The sequence below is a fragment of the Pipistrellus hanaki genome (assembly GCF_964339955.1).
Source record: "Pipistrellus hanaki genome assembly, chromosome: 10".
Taxonomy (NCBI): Eukaryota; Metazoa; Chordata; class Mammalia; order Chiroptera; family Vespertilionidae; genus Pipistrellus; species Pipistrellus hanaki.
This window is the reverse complement of record NC_140512.1, coordinates 68146805-68169120: the sequence shown is the minus strand read 5'-3', so window position 1 is coordinate 68169120 and position 22316 is coordinate 68146805. Positions and strand designations below refer to the sequence as shown.

General features: G+C 40.8%; 3 protein-coding genes across 3 annotated transcripts in view; 2 read left to right on the top strand and 1 right to left on the bottom strand.

Annotated features, from left to right (window-relative positions):
* The window catches only part of LOC311628739 (GTPase IMAP family member 7-like), a 322213-nt gene that overhangs the window by 175877 nt on the left and 124020 nt on the right, over positions 1-22316 (bottom strand). The window lies entirely within an intron of this gene.
* Positions 1475-9109, top strand: LOC311628725 (GTPase IMAP family member 5-like). The gene is made up of 3 exons (XM_084896222.1): positions 1475-1759; positions 6792-6840; positions 8064-9109. Exons 2-3 carry the CDS (start codon positions 6798-6800, stop codon positions 8930-8932), a joined length of 912 nt encoding a protein of 303 aa, XP_084752348.1. The 5' UTR covers positions 1475-1759; positions 6792-6797; the 3' UTR covers positions 8933-9109.
* LOC311628747 (CCHC-type zinc finger nucleic acid binding protein-like) lies at positions 13837-15368 on the top strand. Its single transcript, XM_084896258.1, has one exon. The coding sequence runs from the start codon at positions 13960-13962 to the stop codon at positions 14614-14616; it is 657 nt and encodes a 218-aa protein (XP_084752384.1). The 5' UTR covers positions 13837-13959; the 3' UTR covers positions 14617-15368.

Genomic DNA, 22316 nt, shown 5'->3' with positions numbered 1-22316 from the left:
AGTCTATGTTAGGTCTAAAAATGTACATGGGCCTCAGAGATCAAATTCTATTGTGAAGAAACATCTTAGCAAAATAAAATTTTTAAAACTCCAAATAATCAAAAGCTACGGGACTAAGTGTACCAGAACTTTAGCTCTGGAGAGTTCACGTCTTTTTAGTACACTTGATAATACAAAGATAACTATAGTTCCTGTCTGTTTAAATTGTTGAGTTTTTCAATATTTTGGCATTTGCTTACTGATAAAAAGTTCTCAGCTGCCATCAGGGGATGGCAATCGCACAAAGAGTGGCATGAAATTCCCAGTTCTTTGTCAGTTGACTTGGGGAGATGAGTCAAGTCTGGGTGCTCGAGGATTATTACCGTGAAAATGTTATAATGATGATGGCAAGTGTTTATATAAACTTCAAAGAGAGGAACTAAATGTCATATGAAATCCCCAATCTGATTCTCACAATGTGCTCTCAATGATTTGAAGCATATATCTTTAGAGAGGTTTAACTGTTTCACCTCGTGGTCAAAAACATTTCTTTAGTGATTTTCTTTTTCAGATACTTTTATTCTGACCTTTTCATCTTTGTCCCCATTAGATATCACAGTGCCTGGCAGGTAAAATGGGATCAGCATATGTGTGGAAAATGAGTTACGGACTTCTGACCATTGGCTGAACTTTCTAGCACCAGCATCTTATTATAAAACAGCTGCAATCCACCATTCCATCTAGTGAAGTGTTCTTTCAGGCTGTGGCTGAGAGGACTTCTTCCTCCTGAGTTCAAGGTTAGGCCCTCTGACCTCACTTACGTAAATCCGGTAGTTTGGTGCTATAAATCAATTTCTTGTTTAATGATCAGTATAAAACCGCACCTATAAGAAGAGCTTCCTTGATTTACAAATATGCCAAATAAAACTATTAAAATTGACCAACAGAATATGGGAGTCTAAGCCCATATTGTGTTCCCATCTCGCTTTGCAAGGTAATTGTTCTATGCTCACTGCTCCAGCCTTAAATGTGCAGTCAGCTGACAAATAGAGGAATGACAGCCCTTTACCCGGTTGCCGACCCATAAGGCTCCAGTCCTTATGAGCCCCACAGGCTGCTCTGTCTCATGGCATAGAAGGGGCAGCCAGCACCTGCGGCTGGGGAGCCCATCAAAGTCATGTCCTTAGAGTTGGTCTTCCAGGCCCTCTGTGGACCAGCAGTGCCTGTCCCTAGAGAGCAGGAACATTCTAGAAGCAGAGCCTAGAGAAGGGCTGTGGGTGGTAGGGTTAGGCAGGTGCTCCTGAGATGAGTGCTGAGGAGGTTTTGGGGAGGGGGTGCCACATGGGAACTTTCCTGTGTCACAGGGCTGTTTCTGATGGGGGAGGAGGTCCTGTAACTGCCTGCATAGCCTCTTCCTCCACATATTGCTTATTTGAACAAGTCATAAAACGGAAATGGGAGGTGCCTGGTAGCTGGCAGGCTCTGATAGGAAGCGCCCCATTAAGGGGACAAGCACTGGCCTCTCAGCCTCTAGCTGGCTGGGTCTTGTTTATAGCAATTTTCACCCTCCCAGAGGGCCTGTTCCTGTCTGCAGAGGCCACATTCCTTTCCTTTCTTCATTCCCAGCAGCTGTGTCCTGGAATAGTTGGCTTCCACAGCACTCTAGTTTAGCTGCATCTGCCTGCTTCCTCCGAGTCCACTGCCTGCAAGAGCTCATACTTCCTAGGCCGCCCAGCACCTTCTCTAGGCCGCCAGGCACTGGCCTGCTGTGCCCCACAAGGTAAGAGATGGCGGGAGAGGGTCCCACCACCCAGGGAGTCTGAGATCCCACAGCTTATTCAGAGCCACTCACTGCTGGTGTGACCTCACCCAGGTTACCCTACTTCTGGGCTCACCCATGGGTGAAAGGAAGCTATGATGGTGCGCTGGAAGCAACACTGGGTGTGTAGTGGGGAAAACAGGCCTGGGAACCACTCGCCCTGAGCCCACAGCCCAGCACATTCCACAGCGCTTCAGGCTTTCCAGCTAACTGCCTACCACTTAGCCCATTGGATCTTCTTGGAGTCTCACAGGGTTTCACGCAACTTCGGGATTATTCTCATCCTCCTTGATGGATGAGCCTCCCCAGGTGCCCAGCTTGGGGGGTGGGGGGATGCTTCTCAGTTTATCCCTCTTAATTCCTTAACCATGCCCCACTGCACACGTGTTCCACAGGAGACCCCTGAGTAGACATTGTCTCATGACCTTGTCCTTCTGGAAACCATTCTGTTCTCCCCCAAATTGCCCCTACCTTTCCTGTGACATTACACAGGGCTCAGCTACATGGAGACCAGACTCATGTTCAGACACAAGGACAATCCCACTGTCTGCTGAGCCTTATGTGAGAGAAGTACCCAGAAATTGCAATAACTAAACTAGAAAACAGGGGACTGTAATGCCTAGAAATATGGTGACTGTGGCAGATGAGTGAAAAAGACAAGAAATAATTTGATTATTATGAACAAGGCAGACAAGAAATAGTTTGATCTTCCTAAAACAGCAGAAGGGAGCCTGCTTTCTCATGGTTTGATACAATAAGGTGTCATCATGATAAAATCAGGCTCTTGTAATCTTAAAATCATTATAAAATCCAAGTACATTATATTTATTTCCTTCATCCCCCTGTCTGAACCAGACCTTCCTAGTGTCCTGCCAATGCTGTTACAACTTCAGCTTGCACATTGCCTGCCACTCTCTGGTGATACCTGGCCCCATTTTGGAGAAGATTAGTAGAATTTTCCTTTTAGAGAAGGAATCTGCCTCCATTACTGATCCTCCCATTCTTGCCTACACTGACACCTCTGCCTGCTCTGAGGTTGGCCTGCACCACAATCCTGCAGGTCTGCCATGCTTCCCCCAGTCTTTTCTTAGGCTTTATTCAGTCCTGTTAATATTTTGTCTGTGACTCATTTTAGCATCTCCATCAACATCCTTTGTCACTCAGTACACTTTGCTATTTGATCATTTCTGCCTAAAAGCCCATTCCCTTGTGGACACAAGTCTCCCCTGCCACCTGACACATTCAGAAGAGAGTCCAGGAGAACTACTGCCCTGCATCTTGGCTAATGCAACCTGAGTTTGATTGACTTTCTGTGTCAGGCACCTCGCTCCATTTGGGTCACACTGATAATCAAGTCAGTGAAACACCAGATTGGTTTACACTGAAATTCTTCAATTCAGAGCAGTTCCTGCAGGCAGTTATCTCTTTGAATAATATTTTTTTTTGAAAAGCATGCATTTAGGATTTCACAGTACAGTTGTCTCTGTTGGTTTCAGGGCAGGCTTCCAGCCTGTCAGCCTCAGTTTGTGTCCTGACCATGGGAGAGCCACATTGTATGTGGGGTCCAGTAGGCTGTGGACTTATTTGGATTAATCTCCTTTCCTCCTGTGGAACCAAGGAGAATTGGCTGGCAAGAGGAGCTGCTTTTCAGTTTTAGTTCCAAGAAAATTGTGTGACCTTGGAAGGGTCATTTGTTGCTCAGGTTCCTAATGTTTTAATCAAAATTTTAAAACTATAATAATTTAGGAGAAGAATAAATAATGGCTAGGAAAGAACTTAGAAAGTTATAAGTGGCCACACAGAAGGTTATTACAACTATGAAGTTCACTATCAACATGGTCACCACTGTGATCATCTTTGCCAGAGATGAATTCAAACATATTTTCTGAGGTTTCCAAACCTCACAAAAGGTCATTTAAAGTAGAAAAGGTGTCATAGAATTGGAACAGGTTTAGCAAGAGCCAGAGTATAATTTCCAGAGTCAAGGACAGGGTATAAGAGAGGGTGGTGAGGAGAGGCTCTTCTCTGGGCTTAAGTGGGGGAGGGTAGAAGGGGGAGGAAAGGATAAAAGAAAGGAGGAGAGAAAGAAGGAAGTTTCACATCTGATGATGTGAAAATGGGTGGTTTTCCTAAGGAGGCCCCCAAAAATCCTAAGTGGATAGAAAAACATGCAAGCATTATTTCTATATAACAGAAACAACCTGAAATAGCATACATACTTTTTTTTAATTCAGTGGTAATCAGTAAAATGCAAGTGTAAATGGTTGAAGACATCCTTATGAATGCCTATAAGGGTGATAAAAAAAAATATTAAAAGTGGAACATCGCCAAGTGCAAGTGCAGATTTGGGGACTTCTCACACAGGGCTGCTGTCAGTGAGGATTTGCACGGTGCTCTTGAGTCATACTGACAGTATTTTGTCAGGTAGGAGCTATCTATCCCAGGTCAATTGTTGCACAGAAATATGTAGTAAGTGGGGATTGTTTTGCAGCAAGCATGTATTTTAAGACAACTCAAAAGTTTGTTAATAAAGTGGCTCAGTTTGTTGAGCATTTTCCCATACACCAAAAGGTTAAAGGTTCAATTCCAAGTCAGGACACATACCTGGGTTCAATCTTTGGTTGGGGCATGTTTGGGAGGAAGCCAATCAATGTTTCTCTCTCACATCAATTTCTCTCTCTCTCTCTCTCTCTCTCTCTCTCTCTCTCTCTCTCTCTCTCTCTCTCATCAATAAAAACATATTAAAAAAGTAACTGGCACTATCTGGTTTGGATCAAATTATGAAGGGTCCCGAGTTCAGTTTCAGTCAAGGGCACATGTCCGATGTTACAGGCTTGATCCCCAGTGGAGGGCATGAAAGAGGCAGCCAGTCAATGATTCTCTCATCATTGGTGTTTCAGAGATTCTCTCTCTCTCTCTCTCTCTCTCTCTCTCTCTCTCTCTCTCTCTCTCTCCCCTTCCTCTCTCTGAAATTAATAAAAATACATTTTTTAAAAAGTATCTGGACCTTCTTTTTAAAAATATTATTGGATAAAATGTTACACAAATAATGTCATTTATGTAAAAGTTTAAAATGAAAAAACAGTATTAGACATAACCTATAGATACAGGTATATATATAACTCAGTACATACATGAAATGATACATAAAAAACTCAGAATATTGGTTGCCTTTGAAGGGCACAGGGAGGGTGAAAGAGACCGGGGAGTCAAAAACATAAATGAAATTCTATGTGTAATGGGTTAGCTTTTTAATCAAACTGAATAGCTTCAGTAAAAATGCCAAAATATTTATATTTGTTCATTGCAAATTGTAGGTTTTGTTTTATAATTCTGTGTATTTCTTCACTTAAAAATGTTTCATAACTGCATAATATTTAAAACTGAATAAATAAATACAACCACATCTTAGGTATAGTTGTATGTGATATACTTGCCTTTTCTAACACCAAGATAAGTGGCACAATATTATGCCTCATTTGAATGAAACATTTATGCCAATGGTTGTGCCAATTTCTGTTTAAATCTACTTGGATACAGAATGGAGATCACTGGGAGACAAGGACCTCAGAGCCAGCCAGAAAAAACATTTTATTATACACTGAGCAGGAAGGGAGTTTTTCTTGAAATTGTCCTCACTGTTGATTCCTTCTCTTTGACCATTTCACCCCTTTCTCTCTATCAACTGCTCAGGGGGCTAACCACAAACTTGCTAGAACAGAGGAAGAAATTGCCTTGCTGTAAAACGCATTAGCTTGTTTGAAGTAATGAGACCTTCCAGTGCCCGGCACTCTTTGTGTCACATGAGTATCCAGTGGCCAAGAGGAAAAGTACAGTGCACCTTTTCAGGGGAAGGTTGGATCTGGGACATGAATCCTTCTGTGTCAACGAGAGAAACTACATTTTCTATAAAGTTGGCCTACTTTGATTCCAAAAAAATAAAATGAAATAAAATAATGTTCCACTCATGTTTTGTTCCATAAAAGAATGCTTTCTTCATTTCATGCCTTTCCCAGTTGGAGGGACATAAGCAACTGATTGTTTTTAAACATTTGCTACTTTCCTGTAAGCTAAGTAACAAAACCAAACCAAAAAAAGCAACCAAGCACTGTGAGAACAGTGCAATGTGTTAGCATCACCTGGTTTGCTGAAAGTTATTTATTGATGTTTGCAAGTATAATGTGAGTAAGGAAATTAACAATGAAAATGGCTCCTCATAGAGAAGTAGCATTAGGTGTCTGAACTGGAAGTGACCTCAGGCCTTACCAACCCCCATGTGGGCTTTTATCAGAGAATTGCATTGATTGTCTTTCTCCTTTGCTTGTGGGAGTGAGGTTCTTGGGGCACCACTGGAATAAGCATTTCCAGAGGCCTCAGAGGGAGGATGAGATGTGCAAAAAGAATTTCCTGAGACTCACACAGGAGGATGAGTGATTTTTATTTGCATGGAATTAAATGGGGTTTCAATCAGATATTCTTCAATCCAGTCCTGGAAGAGGTGCAGATGAGGATTCAGAAGAGCTAGAAGCAAAGTCAGTGTCCAAAGTTTCTTTTCTATGGTGGACTGGGTCCGGCACAGCATTAAGGTATTTCTAGTCCATCAGTCCATTGTGTGGGGTCCCTATTGCTGTGAGCTACATGGCAAATGCAAGAGATCAGGACCCTGAGAGTCCCCAGGCCAGGAGTCAAGCTCCAGGAGGAAGCAATGGAGCTACACTTTTGTTTCAGAGCTTAAGGACCTCAAATCTCCTGATGCTTGCAGAGGCAATGCCTACTCTGCCCAACCTGTTCCTAGTTGTGACTGACAAGCAAGTACCTTCCCTATGTCACCCAAACTTTACTGGGCATGTGCTAAACTGCAGCTTCCTGGCCAAGTTGCACAAACGACTATATTTGGCCTTCCCTTTGCTCCTTTTCAGTTATTTAAAACTGGGTATTTAATTATAAGGGTATTAGACACTTGCTTTTTATTCTGTTCCTGTTTTTATTCCAGAAGAGAATGGAAGGATTTCAAAAGCACGAATATGGAGCTAAGGCTAAAGGTAAGAAAGCCCCCAAGTTCTTAAAAGGCACCAGTCCCTTACCTCAAACACAGTGACAGAAACCCAGTGATTTTAAACTGAAGAAGAAAAATATAATGCTAATTTTTTTCTTTACCTTCCTAACCACCATCACACACACACACACACACCTGATCCCCCAGTACAATGCTTTCCAGACACATCATGTGGGAAATGTGGAAATGAAACTTCAAGTCAGAAGTTGCAAGATTTTGAACTATATTGTGAATAAATTTTCTCTTTCCTTGTCTGCTCTGAGCTGAATAAATGGAAAAGTTTTCCAGAGAGACTTAGTAATCATGTTTGCTATAAAAACATCCCAGAACCCTGCAGAAAAGGAAGAACCAACACAGAGTAGAAATAAAATAATAGATTTTAGAAGCCTACAGTGAATTTGGAATCCATTTGGGCCCATAATAATTCTAGAACATCGGTTCTCATCTTCCTTCATCCCTTGAAGGTTTTAGCTCTTGACTCAATGTTTCCCTCCCAGCATCATTTCTGTTAACTTTCTGTAATTTAATCAACCAAGTAGGTGACCTTCCCATCACATGTACTATTAATGGTCCTAAATTCCATTCTCTTCAGCCACCCTTAGGGAGTCATCTCCCTGTCTTTGCCTTTGACATTATCTTTGACCTTCCTGCTGTCTCAATTTCAAGCATCCAACTCCCACTCAAAGAGCCAAGGTCCAGGTACCTCAGCTGGTCATTGGTGAGAGATCTCATCTGTGGTTCCCTTTCATCCCAAGGTTTATGAATGTCTTGAGCACTTTTACACATGTATGCCTGGAATTTGTGGGTGAAAAAGAGGTGGAAATATTTTCCCATGTGTGAGTTCTCATCCTCTGCCTCCTCCTAACCTCACATTTATTTAACATGAAACTGGCCTAAGCACCATCCCTGGAGAAACACAAGGACCACTATACTTTCAGAAAAACTGTATCTTTCCTCGTCAGGGTTAAAGTCCTGGAGCATCCTCGTCAGTGTAGCAGTTCTTACTCTTGGCTATGGGTCCAATATGGACTTTCGATGTAGACTTTCTATGACCCTAGAACTTCACCCAGTTGTCAGCAAATTTGGCTGTGTATTTAGATTTGACAGTTTCCTGGGAGGGAGGTCCACAGATTTAATGAGATACCATGATGGTCCATGATCAAAATATCTGCAGCAATATCTTAGTAGGACACAATTTTTCTCTTTTAGGAATTGTAGAAAATATCCAGTTTGCATCATCGTCCTCACTGAGGCTCATCCTGGTGGGCAAATCCGGCTGCGGGAAAAGTGCCACTGGAAACAGCATCCTCTGCCAGGCTAAGTTTGAGTCCAAACTGAGTCCCCAGACCATGACCAGGAAGTGCCAGAGGGCCACAGGCACGTGGAATGGCAGGGACATCCTGGTGGTTGACACACCATCCATCTTTGATGAAAAGTCCCCAGACCAACAGATGTACAAGAACATCGGGGACTGCTACCTGCTCTCAGCCCCAGGGCCCCACGTGCTGCTGCTGGTGACACATCTGGGTCGCTTCACTGACCAGGACACAAAGGCAGTGAAAAGGGTGAAGGAGGTCTTTGGGCCAGGTGCCATGAGATATGTGGTGGTCCTCTTCACCCACAAGGAGGACTTACAGGGTGAATCCTTGGATGAGTATGTAGTCAATACGGACAACTACAGGCTGAGGAGCCTAATCCAGGAGTGTGGGAGGAGGTACTGTGGCTTCAACAACCGGGCCACCGGGGAGGAGCAGAAGGAGCAGCTGGGGGAGCTGATGGCTGTGATCAAGAACCTGGAGAAAGAGCACGAGGGCACCTTCTACACAAATGACCTCTACGCTGATGCACAGATGCTCCTGAGACGGGGAGGTGGCACCCGTGAAGAGCGCAGGAGCTACCTGGCCAAGGTGCAAGCACATGTCACAAACAGTGACAACTGGAGTCACTGGTTGTCCAAGGCACACTTCAGAGTCAAAAACTGGATGCTTTTTAACACTGGGTTAGCTTTTATCCTTGTGATATGCATTCTGATTTTGCTTGCCATTTTAATTAACTTGTGTATTACTCAAGGACGCTGAGCACTTTCAGCTGACATCTACAATTAGCTTCTTTTTTTTTTTTCAGACTCACCATCTCTGTCTATGCTTGTGAGAAACTTATTCGCTTTTTGCTTAAGTTCAGTTTTAATTTTTCTTCCTTGCATTAGACATGTCATTCATGTTCTTTTAGTGCTTCTAGATAAATAAAATAAAATAAAAAAAAAACCAAACTTTTTTTTTGTTTTGTTAAAAATCATGGAGGTAAATAATAACTTAGCTAGATACAATCCTGGAATCTTTGGGAGGTTTTTGTAGAAAGGAAGGTGAGTCAACTGTGAGGAAAGATATACATTATATTAGAAGCTGGATGTAGAATTCCTTATATTATTCAGAAATGTGCTCTGATTTCATCATAGGCTGTAAGGGATGACACCATTCCCATTTGAGAGAGGATGTTCTGGGGGGAAATTTGGAGGCATGAGGGGACTGAGGAGGAAGGTGGGAGGGGACATGGACATGTGAGGAGAAGAGAAAATGGCCACAGAGGTGGGATGGGGTGAGGCCTTGGGGAAAGCAGAGACAGTGGCTGGGGGAAGAAAGGAACTGGGGTTTCATAGAGCAGAGTCAGAGAGTGGCTCAGCAGACTACATGATCTAAGTCACTCACAAAGGAAATGGTGGATGGACAAGATATAAGTGATGTGTGAGGTTGAATTCCATAAAACTTTGTGAACACTGAAATTTGAATTTCATTTGGCTTTCTTATGTGGCGATGAAACATTATTCTTCTTTTTATTTCTTCAACTTTTTTTAAAAAATAAATCATTTTTAAAATTTATTTTTAATTTATTTTTTACAGAGAGGAAGAGAGAGGGATAGAGAGTTAGAAACATCGATGAGAGAGAATCATTGATAAGCTGCTTCTTGCACACCCCCTACTGGGGATGTGCCCTCAACCAAGGTACATGCCCTTCATCAGGTTCAGGACCTTACAGTCCGCAGTCCAGCGCTCTATCCATTGAGCCAAACCGGTTTCAGCTATTTCTTCAACTTTTTCAATACCTAAAAGGCCTTCCATCTTAACTGGGAGGCTGTAAAACTGGCGGCAGGCCAAGTGGTCCCATTCCCGTTTACAGTAAATTCCCATTGTTGGTGGAGCTGTCTTGTGAAGCAGCTTCTTTAGCTGCAAAGTCCGCACAATCATGTATGGGAACTCGAGGAGGGAGGGTTGTTCGACACCTCCACAGCTGCAAAGGGAAGAGGGCAGGCATTAGGGTGACATCTGGGGAGAGATCATGAAATTGGTGAAAATGGAAAGTCAGATGAAGTCCCAGGTGGCCCCTGCCTCACCCTCTCCTTTTGTTGGCTGACCCCTTTCTCTGCTCATTAGTACCCTGTACAGGAGACCTGCAGTGGTCCCAGACAGCCTGTGACTGGATAGTAAATGATTAGTCTGGGATGAGTCTTAGGAACTTAATGGTGCCACCCAGCTATCATTCTCCAAACCTCTACTAGTAACAGAGGTGTCGCCTTGATCTGACCAGCTGTAGCACATTACTGACTCCAAACCCCCACAGGAGTGTGATGTACAAGCTCCTCAAACTCTGTTCACCCCCAGGAACTTGCTTCTCTGGCCAGGGACCACCTCTGCAACACGGTTCCCAAACTGTCCAACCTGCCTAGGTCTCCCCCTTCCTGGACTTAATTCAGTCCAGCTGCACAGGCATTTATTTCACGAATACTGAGTGTTAGCTTCTCTGCTCAGCACCAGGAATGTAAGAGAAATGATGCAAGGTTCCTGCTTCCAAAAGCAACTGTGTGATAGATGATGAAGTTGCAGGAAAATGGGGTGTGAGAGAAAGGATTTGGAGGTCAGACATTGGCCTAAGGGAGAGCACACGGGCTCAGCAGGGGCTCCCTACACTGATGGTGCTGGAGCTGCTGGGAACCCACTGAGACACTTTGGGCCGAGGGAGGCCAGGGACAAGGGGTGCTGGCAGAGAATGCTGTTCCCAGTGGCACTTTTCCCTCGGCCAGATTTTCCCACTAAGACAAGCCTCAGTGAGGATGATCCTAGAGTTAGATTTTTCTCTTCCACCTGTCAGAGCACCTGAAAAGATAATGTGTAATTGCTGTGGACCGAATGTTAGTACCCCCAAAACTTATGTGCTGAAACCCTAGTCCCCAATATGATGGCATCTGGAACTGGGACCTTGGGAGGTGGATAGAGCTAGATGAGGACAGGAGGTTGGAGCTCCCACGTGATGGGATTGGTGTCATTAGAAGAAGAGGAAGGGGGTGGAGCTTTCTCTCCACCAGATGAGGACACAACAACCAGGAAGCAGGCTCTCCCCACACACCAAATCTGCCGGCACCTTGATCTTAGACCTTCCAGAAGAGTGAGAAATAAATATTGGTTGTTTACCACCCAGTCTACGATATTTTATTTTAGCCTGAGGTGACTGAGAGTAATAACTGCCTTTTGAGAACAAAAAAGGAAAAGACTCAGGAGAAAGAGCATCTGTGATCAATCAGGGTGTCATGTCCTCTGTCTCCATCACAGGGCTGGGCTCAGGGTGAAAACCAGCCACTGGCACAGAAGCAAACACATCTCTCCACCCACCATGTGCCTCTCAGCATCGAGATTCTTTCTTGTGGGTAATTCTAGAAGCCCGTGAAGGTTGAATTCAAGGCAGGCACTCTGTTTGAGACATTCTATGGCTCTGGCCTCCCTCTTACTTCTGTCTAATACCCTGCCCTCGGTTACCCAGGCTGTGACCTTGAGGGAAAACAAGTTTAGGAGGTTTCCTCACAGAAGGGGACTTGCATTTTCACAGAAACTAGGGAGACATCTGTCCCCCCACCCACCCACTCACACTGTCATTTAGGCAAAGTGACAAGCATTTAAGAGATAGGGATGTCCTATGAACCTTGTTGGATATTTGCTATTAGGTATTTACTGTTTGGGATGTGATATTAATAAAAGGAAGAGTCCTGCTGCTTTAAAGTTATGGACTAATAAGGTGAGACATGAAATGGTATGATAGCTGGGTTGGCTTTCAAATAATCAAGACAGGAAGGGAGGGAGTAGATGAAACAAGACTGTCCAAGTATAACAATGACAGCTAATGATGATACATTGAGTTTGCTACTTCTCTCTGATCCCACCAAACACAGACCATTGTCTTCTTTCCGAAGCGATTTGGCCTTGAGTCGATGTTGACGGTTGACCTGGATCAACAGTGATTTTTTATGTTTGGGATGCTCAAAATAAATCCACTTTTCATTGCCAGTAACAATTCAATGCAAAGAAAGACTTTCTTTCATGCTGTTGAAGCAACATTTCACTGATGACTTTCAGTTTTCCAATTTTCTTTAATTCAGTTGATGTGCCACCCATTTTTCTTCCTTTAAAACAGTTGTTCTCAATAAAACAGCTTTCAGGGCCAGGTAAACACTTGTATGTGCTGCCTCTCACATCCACATCAGTGCTGCATTTGGGGATCTTACCTGAGACCTGAAAAAAACCACAACTGTGGGTGCCCTGACCGGTGCGGACATGCGGATTCCTCAGAAAGGTTGGATTTTCCTGGGGATAACATGGGGTGTCTGTGACCCAACAGTGAAAGCAGCAGCCGCAGAAGCTGCGGCCACAGTGGCGGCAGAGACAAAAGAGCGCGCACGCTGGGACTGCGAAAATCCGAATCAGTGTCCATGGAAATCTGTGTCCACAAAATCCCCCCGCTGTTGGGTCTGGCGTGTTTGGAGAGAGTGGACGGGGGTCCCCAAGGTTGCTAATAGTGGGGTTCTCTAGGGAGCAACCCATTCTGATCCGACACTGAGGGAGAACATAGGAGTTGGAAAGCAGTCTGTTTTTAAGTGCACGCAGACTAGCCCATCGTGCACCTAGGCTGGTTCCCTTGCAACACTTTGCTTCTGATTACAAAGGAGAGATCACACAGATTGGCTGACCCTAAAAGGCAGCAGGAGGAAACTGCTTTTCTGGAAGCTGAGAAGCAGAGTGGGGAGAAATCATCCAGGATTCAGCTGCAAGGCAAAACACACACACACACACACACACACACACACACACACACACACACACACACACAAACTGTATTGAGTGTCATAGAAAAAGAAGGCTAGAGCAGCCAAAAAGACTGAGACATCAATCCAGAAACACTGCCACCTAGGGTCTGGAGTACAAACTGTCTGTGTTTATTACTAGTTTTATTTGATCAAAAACCAAGAAACTAAGGAATCTTCCCTGAGGTGCAGCAGAACACAGGGAACTGCAATACTGTCTGGCCTGAGAAACAGGCATGCCATACAGGATAACAGAAGAAGTGAATGGCCTTCACAACTGCACACTTTTTTTTGCTATTTTATTTTATTTTTTTATTTTATTTAACTTTATTTTATTTTATTTTATCTTCATTTTTTGCATCTTTTACTTAAGAAACAATTTTTTCCCTTTTTTCCTCACTTGATTTTAACTTTAATTATTACATTTTTAGGTTCAATAAGCATTATTACTACTGCTATTTTAATTTTTTAAGTGCCATTTTATTTTCTCTTTATTTTACATTTGAATTAGTGTTCTTCATTTTATTTTCATTTCTCCTTTAACATTGTTTAACCCCATCTCAACATGACCTTTACACCATCACTCTCTTTCTAACCATACCCCTTTTGCTATCCTGTTTATCTTAACCCTCTCCTGCTTTAGATTTTCCTTACTCTTTCTGTATCCCTCCTACTAAAATTTCTACCCTACTTATATATCTAATTTCCAATCCCCTGTACCAAGTGCATACACACCCCTCTCTGAGCTGTATTAACTAGCAAAAAAAAAAAAAAAAAAAAAAAAAAAAAATTGTTTTCCTCACTGTCCTTTTGATGCTGTTTGGGGGAATGTTGATTATATTGTATTTTTATGCATGTGGCGCCAGCAAGGACTCTCCTGAAAATAAACAGCCGCTGCCTGGCGAGCCGCTCACCTCGGCCTGCCTCTCGTCCTCCGGCGGCGCAGGCCTGCCCTGATGCGGGAAGATCTAAACTGCAGCCATGAGCACCAATGAGTGCTTCAAGTGTGGACGATCTGGCCACTGGGCCCGCGAATGCCCTACTGGTGGAGGCCGTGGTTGTGGAATGAGAAGCCGTGGCAGAGGTGGTTTTACCTCAGATAGAGGTTTCCAGTTTGTTTCCTCATCTCTTCCAGACATCTGTTATCGCTGTGGTGAGTCTGGTCACCTTGCCAAGGATTGTGATCTTCAGGAGGATGCCTGCTATAACTGCGGTAGAGGTGGCCACATTGCCAAGGACTGCAAGGAGCCCAAGAGAGAGCGAGAGCAATGCTGCTACAACTGTGGCAAACCAGGCCATCTGGCTCGTGACTGTGACCATGCAGATGAGCAGAAGTGCTATTCTTGTGGAGAATTTGGGCATATTAAAAAAGACTGCACCAAAGCGAAGTGCTATAGGTGTGTTGAAACTGGTCATGTAGCCATCAACTGCAGCAAGACAAGTGAAGTCAACTGTTACTGCTGTGGCGAATCAGGGCACCTTGCACAATTGAGGCCACAGCTTAATTATTTTCCTTTGTTGCCCCTCCTTTTTCTGATTGATGGTTGTATTATTTTCTCTGAATCCTCTTCACTGCCCAAAGGTTGGCAGATAGAGGCTACTCCCAGGCCAGTGAGCTTTACTTGCCATGTAAAATGAGGAAAGGGGTGGAAAAAATTCGACTTTCTGCATTTAACTACAAAAAAAGTTTATGTTTAGTTTGGTAGAGGTATTATGAATATTGCTTTGTTAAAGAACCCCCTTTCCATGCCACTGGTGAATAGGGATTGATGAATGGGAAGAATTGAATCATACCAGTAAGCCCTTTCTTGGTTTGTTAAATATATTCCCATGTAGGAGGTAAAAACCAATTTTGGAAGTGTCTGTGAGCTTCCATAAATAACTTTAATTTTAGCATAATGATGGCCTTGGATTGTCTGACCTCAGTAGCTATTAAGTAACATCAAGAAACATCTGTATCAGGCCCTATATAGAACATCCAGTTGAGTGGGAGTAAACAAAATAAAAAGACAAATATGCCTGTTAATGTCTATGGGAGGAAAATCAGAATAAAAGCTTAAATAGGAACAACTTAACAGCATTGATGCTGCATACGCAAATGGTGATGGCAAAGGTTTAGAACATATTTTTTGCAAAGAGTAAATCTAAAACCCAGAGTAAACATCTATGCTTAAAGTAAGCATAATTTGAGCTATTCAGGAATTGAAGAGAAATGCATTTTCACAGAAATCAAGATGCTATTTTTGTATACTATATCACTTAGACAACTGTGTTTCATTTGATGTAATCAGTAATTAAAAGTCAGATGGAAAAAGCAACTGAAGTCTTAGAAAATAGAAATGTAATTTTAAACTATCCAATAAAGCTGGAGGAGGAAGAGGAAAAAAAAATTGTTTTCCTCACTGTCCTTTTGATGCTGTTTGGGGGAATGTTGATTATATTGTATTTTTATGCTTTTTAGTGAGAGTATTTTGCTTATTCTTTCGTTGTTGCTGTTACTTGGAATTTTCTTATTTGATTGGTTCTTGTTTGCTTTTTGTTTTTTTACTTCTGTTTTCCTTCCTTTGCTGGAAATTAGTGGGTGTTGTAGATTGTATTATTTTCCAGGTACTGCTGCCAGCATTTGTTGGGGTTAGCGGTTGTTCAATTGAAATTCTCTCCCCATATATATAGTTTATTCCCCTTTTATCTCTTATTTCTCTCTCTCTCTCTCTCTCTCTCTCTCTCTCTCTCTCTCTCTCTCTCTCTCTCTCTCTCTCTTCTCCCTGTTTCCCAATTTCATTTTGACACTCCTTTTTTCAAATATATATATATATTTATATATATATATATATATATATATATATATATATATATATTTATCTTTTTCCTATCTTTTTCTTTTGCACCCTCTTCTCTTTTTACTCTTCCTCTTTCTCTCCTATCCCCTAATTTGCCTTTCCCTAGTGGTCACCTTTATTGGAGGTTAATAATATCCAAATATATTTCTGTTCAGTGCCTTGTGTGTTGTACCTGGTTGTGTTTTATTTTGTGCCTTTAAATCAGTGCAGGAGAGAGAGATCTACATAACCAGACATCCTGAAAAGAGAGACCATGGGGATACAAAGAAACAGCCCGCATATGAAAGAAAAGCAGGCATCACCAGAAAAGGAAGTAAATGAGTTAGAGGCGAGCAACCTACCAGAGCAAGAATTCACAGTAAAGATCATAAGATGGCTAAAAAGAATGGAAGCCAAATTTGACAATATGAGTAAGACCCAAGAGGAAATGAAGAAGAACCAAGAGGAAATGAAGATGACTCAAGAAGAAATGAAAAATGACATCGCTACTATGAAGAACTCAATAGAAAGCATCAAGAGCAGACTAGAAGAAGCAGAGGACCGCATCAGTGAGCTAGAAGACAAGAAGGAAAAAAATACCCAATTAGAGCAGCTTCTAGAAATAAAAAATTAAAAAGCAGGAGGAGAGCCTAAGGGAATTTTGGGATAAAACAAAACAAAACAATATTAGAGTAAAAGGGGTTACAGAAGGAAAGGAAATTGAGGAAGACATGGGAAATGTATTTCAAAAAATAATGACAGAAAACTTTCCTGAGATAGATAAGAAAAAACCCACACAAATCCAAAATGCTTGCAGAGTACCAAGCAAAATGATCCCCAGAAGACCGACGCCAAGGCACATTATAATTTAACTGGCAAACACCAACGATGAAATAAGAATCTTAAAAGCAGCCAGAGAGAGACAGAAAGTTACATATAAAGGAACCCTCATCAGACTAGCAACTGATTTCTCCACAGAAATTTATCAAGCCAGAAGGGAATGGGATGAAATATACAAAATCATGCCAAGAAAGGGTCTGAATCCAAGAATACTGTACCCAACAAGGCTATCAATCAAAACTGAAGGTGAAATCAGGAGCTTCACAGACAAAAAAAGACTAAAGGTATTTATCACCACCAAACCAGCAATGCAAGAAATGCTAAAGGGTCTACTGTAAAAACAAAGAAATAGGAAGCAAAGAAGAAACACAAGGGTATAGAATAAAAATGGGGTCAAATTAATACCTATCAATAATAACTGTAAATGTAAATGGATTAAATGCTCCAATCAAAAGACATAGGGTAACAGATTGGATAAGAAAACAAGACCCATATATCTGTTGTCTACAAGAAACCCACTCAGAAAAAAATACGCACACAGACTGAGGGTGAAGGGATGGAAAAAGGTTTTCCAGGCGAATGAAATGAAAAAAAAGCTGGGGTAGCAATACTTATCTCTGACAAAGTAGACCTCAAAGTGAAGGACATAACAAGAGATAATGGAGGCCACTTCATAATACTAAAGGGAGCAATGCAACAAGAAAAAATAACCCTGGTAAACATATATGCACCCAACACAGGAGCACCCAAATACATTAAAAAAAACAAAAAACAAAAAACTGCTGGAGGACATTAGGGGAGAGATTAATAGCAATACAATAAGAGTAGGAGATTTTAATACTCCACTGTCACCTTTTGACAAATCATCTAAACAAAAAATCAGCAAAGAAATATCAATTGTAAATGATTCACTAGACCAGATGGAATTAATCGACATCTTCAGAACATTCCACCCCAAAGCCACAGAATATATTGATACATTCTTCTCAAGTGCACATGGGACATTCTCAAAGATAGACCACATTTTGGGACATAGGCAAAGTCTCTTCAAATTCAAGAAGATAGAAATCATATCAAGCATCTTCTCAGATCATAGTGGCATAAAACTGGAAATTAACTACAATAAAAATAATCCAAAAAAATCAAACACATGGAGATTAAACAGCATGCTATTAAACAAGGTCTGGGATACCAGAGAAATCAAGGAAGAAATTAAAAACATCCTGGCAGCAAATGACAATGAAAACACAAAAATCCAAAATCTATGGGACACAGCAAAAGCAGTTTTGAAAGGGAAGTTCATATCCCAACAATCCTATTGCAAAAAACAAGAAAAAAGTGGTAACAAATTATCTAACTCTACAACTGAAAGAGTTAGGAAAAGAGCAACAACAAAATCCCAGTGTAAGCAGTAGGAAGGAAATAACAAAAATCAGAGTGGAGATAAACGACATAGAGACCAAAGAAACAATACTTAAGATCAATGAAACCAAGAGCTGGTTCCTTGAAAGGGTAAACAAGATAGATGAACCTCTAGGTAGGCTAACCAAGAAGCAAAGAGAGAGGACTCAAATAAAGAAAATCAGAAATGAAAGAAGTGAAATAACAACAAACCCCACCAAAAAACAAAGGATTGTTACAAAATACTACAAACAACTCTATTCCAACAAACTGAATAACCTGGAGGAAATGGACATATTACTAGAAAAATACAGACTTCCAAAACTCAATCAGGAAGAATCTAAAAATCTCAATAGACCAGTGACTTGGGAAGAAATTGAAATAATCCTCAAAAAGCTTCCAGAAAACAAAAGCCCAGGGCCAGATGGATTCACAGGAGAATTTTACCAAACATTCAAGGAGTAACTAAAACCTATTCTCCTCAGACTGTTCAAAAAAATTCAAGAGGAAGGAACATTCCAAACTCCTTCTATGAAGCCAGCATCAAGCTAATACCAAAACCAGATAAAGACAACTCAATGAAAGAGAATTACAGGCCAATATCCCTCATGAACATAGATGCCAAAATCCTCAACAAAATTCTAGCAAATCGGCTCCAGCAGAGCATCACAAAGATTATACACCATGACCAAGTAGGATTTATTCCAGGAATGCAAGTATGGTACAATATCTGCAAATCAATAAACGTGATACATCACATAAACAAATTGAAAGATAAAAATTATATCGTCATATCAATTGATGCAGAAAAAGCATTTGATAAAATCCAACATCCTTTCTTGATAAAAACTCTCAACAAGGTCGGAGTACAAGGATCATACTTCAAAATAATGAAACCTATATATGATAAACCCACAGCCAACATCATACTCAATGGGCAAAAACTAAAACCATTCTCTCTAAGAACAGGAACAAGACAGGGATGCCCACTATCACTACTCCTCTTTGACATAGTACTGGAAGTACTAGCCATTGCAATTAGACAAAAAGAGAAAATGAAAGGCATCCAAATTGGAAAAGAAGTAGTAAAGTTATTCTTATTTGCAGATGACATGATATTGTACATAAAAAACCAAAAGGACTCAATTAAAAATCTAATTGACCTAATAAATGAATTTGGAAACGTAGCAGTATACAAAATTAACGCCAAGAAATCTATGGCATTTCTATACACCAACAGTGAAATTACAGAAACAGAGACTAAAAAAGCAATTCCATTTACCATCGCACCAAAAAAATTAAGATACCGGGAATAAATTTAACTAAGGAAGTAAAGGACCTATACGCGGAAAACTACACGACACTGAAAAAAGAAATAGAGGAAGATGTAAACAGATGGAAGAATATACCATGTTCACGGATTGGTAGAATCAACATCATCAAAATGCTCATACTTCCTAAAGCAATGTATATGTTCAATGCACTCCCCATTAAAATATCAATGGCATATTTCACTGACCTAGAAAGAACTCTCCAAGAATTCATTGGGAACAATAAAAGACCCCGAATAGCCACAGAAATCCTGAGAAAGAAGAGTAAAGTAGGAGGGATCTCAATACCAGACTTCAAACTATATTACAAAGCCACTGTTCTCAAAACAGCCTGGTACTGGCACAAGAACAGACATATAGATCAATGGAATCAAATCGAGAACCCAGATATCAACCCAAATCACTATGCTCAATTAATATTTGACAAAGGAGGCACGGATATACAATGGAGTCAAGACAGTCTCTTCAATAAATGGTGTTGGGAAAATTGGACAGATACATGCAAAAGAATGAAAATAGACCAACTTACTCCATACACAAAAATAAACTCAAAATGAATACAGGACTTAAACATAAGACGGGAAACCATAAAAATACTAGAGGCTTCCACAGGCAGCAAAATCTCAGACATATGCCAAAAGAATTTCTTCACTGATACTGCCCCTAGGGCAATGGAAGCTAAAAAGAAAATAAACAATTGGACTACATCAAAATAAAAAGCTTTTTTTACAGCAAAAGAAACCATCAACAAAACAACAAGAAAGCCCACTGTGTGGGAGAAAATATTTGCAAATATTATCACTGATAAAGGTTTAATCCCCAACATCTATAGATAGCTTATACAACTAAATAAAAGGAAAATGAATGATCCAATTAAAAAATGTGCAATGGACCTAAATAGAATACTTCCCAAAGAAGACAGAAGGAAGACCAAAAGGCACATGAAAACATGCTCAAAGTCACTAATTATCCGAGAGATGCAAATCAAAACAACAATGCAGTACCATCTCACACCTGTCAGAATAGCCAACATCAACAAATCAACAAACGACAAGTGTTGGTGTGGTTGCGGAGAAAAAGGAACCCTTGTACACTGCTGGTGGGAATGCAGATTGGTGCAACCACTGTGGAGAACAGTATGGAGTTTCCTCAAAGAACTGAAAATGGAACCCCCATTTGACCCAGTAATCCCACTCCTAGGAATGTATCTCAAGAAACAAGAAACACCAATCAGAAAGGATATATGCACCCCTATGTTCATAGCAGCATAGTTTACAATAGATAGAATTTGGAAACAGCCTAGGTGCCCATCAGCAGATGATTGGATCAAAAAAACATGGTACATCTACACAATGGAATACTATGCTGCCATAAAAAAGAAGGAATTCTCATCATTTGCAGCAACCTGGATAGAATTAGAGACCATCATGCTGAGTGAAATAAGCCAGTCAATGAAATAGAAATACCACATGACCTCACTCATTTATGGATATTAAAGAACATTATAAACTGATGAACCAAAAGACAGATATAAAGACTGTAAAGCAACAAGTAGACTGTCAAATTACAGCTTGGAGGTTAGGGAGATCTGGGGGAGATAAGAGATCAACCTAAGGACTTCTATACATGTATATAAGTACAATCAATGGACACAAAACTCTGGGGAGGGAGGGATATGTATGGGAGGCTGGCAATGTTAAATATGTACACAGATAATAATTTAATTAAAAAATAAAAATAAAATCTGCTTAAAACTAATAATAATAATAATAATAATAATAATAATAATAATTTTTTAAAATGAGGATTCTTTAAGGCCTTCGTCAATAAACTGCGGTTCACAAGCCACCTGCAGCTCTTTGGCCCCTTGAGTGTGGCCCTTACACAAAATACCACAGCCTGGGTGAGTCTATTTTGAAGAAGTGGCATTAGAAGAAGTTTAAGTTTTAAAAATTTGGCTCTCAAAAGAAATTTCAATCGGTGTGCTGTTGATATTTGGCTCTGTTGACTAATTAGTTTTCCTACCACTGGTTTAAGGGACCTGTGAACATCAAGTATAACAACATTCGTATCACAGGGAAACAAGAGAGCAAGAGATTGAGAACATATTTAAAGAAATAATGGCAAAAAACTTTCCTAACTTAGCCCTAGCTGGTTTGGCTCAGTGGATAGAGTGTTGGCCTATGGACTGAAGGATCCTAGGTTTGATTCTCGTATATGCCTGGGTTGCAGGCTTGATCCCCAGTTAGGAGCATGCAGGAGGCAGCCAATTGATGATTCTCTTTCATCATTGATGTTTCAATCTCTATCTCTCCTTTTCTTTCTGAAATCAATAAAAATATATTTTAAAAAAGAAAAAAGAAAACTTTCCTAACTTGGTGAAGGAAATAGACATACAAATCCAGGAAGCAGAGAGTGCCAAATGAGAGAAACCCAAAGAGGCCCACACCAAGACACATCATTAAAATGCCAATGGTTGAAGACAAACAAAGAATCTTAAAAACAGCAGGATAAAAGCAGTTAATTACATTCAAGGGAGCATCCACACAAGACTGTTGATTTCTCAACAGAAACTTTGCAGGTCATAAGGGATTGGCACAAAATATTCAGTGATGAAAAGAAAGGAATTGCAACCAAGATTACTCTTCCAGTAAAGCTATCATTTAAAATTAAGGAGAGATAAAAGATGAAGCTTTTTCTTGCTTTTTCCCAAGCAAGAAAAAGCTTCAGGAGTTAATCAGCACCAAACCAGTATTACAAAAAATCTTAAAGAAACTTCTTCAAGGAGAAGAAGCAAAAAGATTTAAAAAAAATATGAATAATAAAATGGCATTAACTACATACCTATCAGTAAGTACTTTAAATGTAAATAGATTAAATGTTCTAATCAAAAGACATAGGGTGGTTGAATGGTTAATAAAACAAGACTCATACATATGCTACCTAC

Excerpts from the sequence above, each read along its gene's own strand:
- LOC311628725 (XM_084896222.1), top strand. The coding sequence starts at position 6,798 with ATGGAAGGATTTCAAAAGCACGAATATGGAGCTAAGGCTAAAG. Across the intron at positions 6,841-8,063 it reads ATATGGAGCTAAGGCTAAAG|GAATTGTAGAAAATATCCAG; the intron begins GTAAGAAAGCCC and ends TTTCTCTTTTAG.
- LOC311628747 (XM_084896258.1), top strand. The coding sequence starts at position 13,960 with ATGAGCACCAATGAGTGCTTCAAGTGTGGACGATCTGGCCACTGGGCC.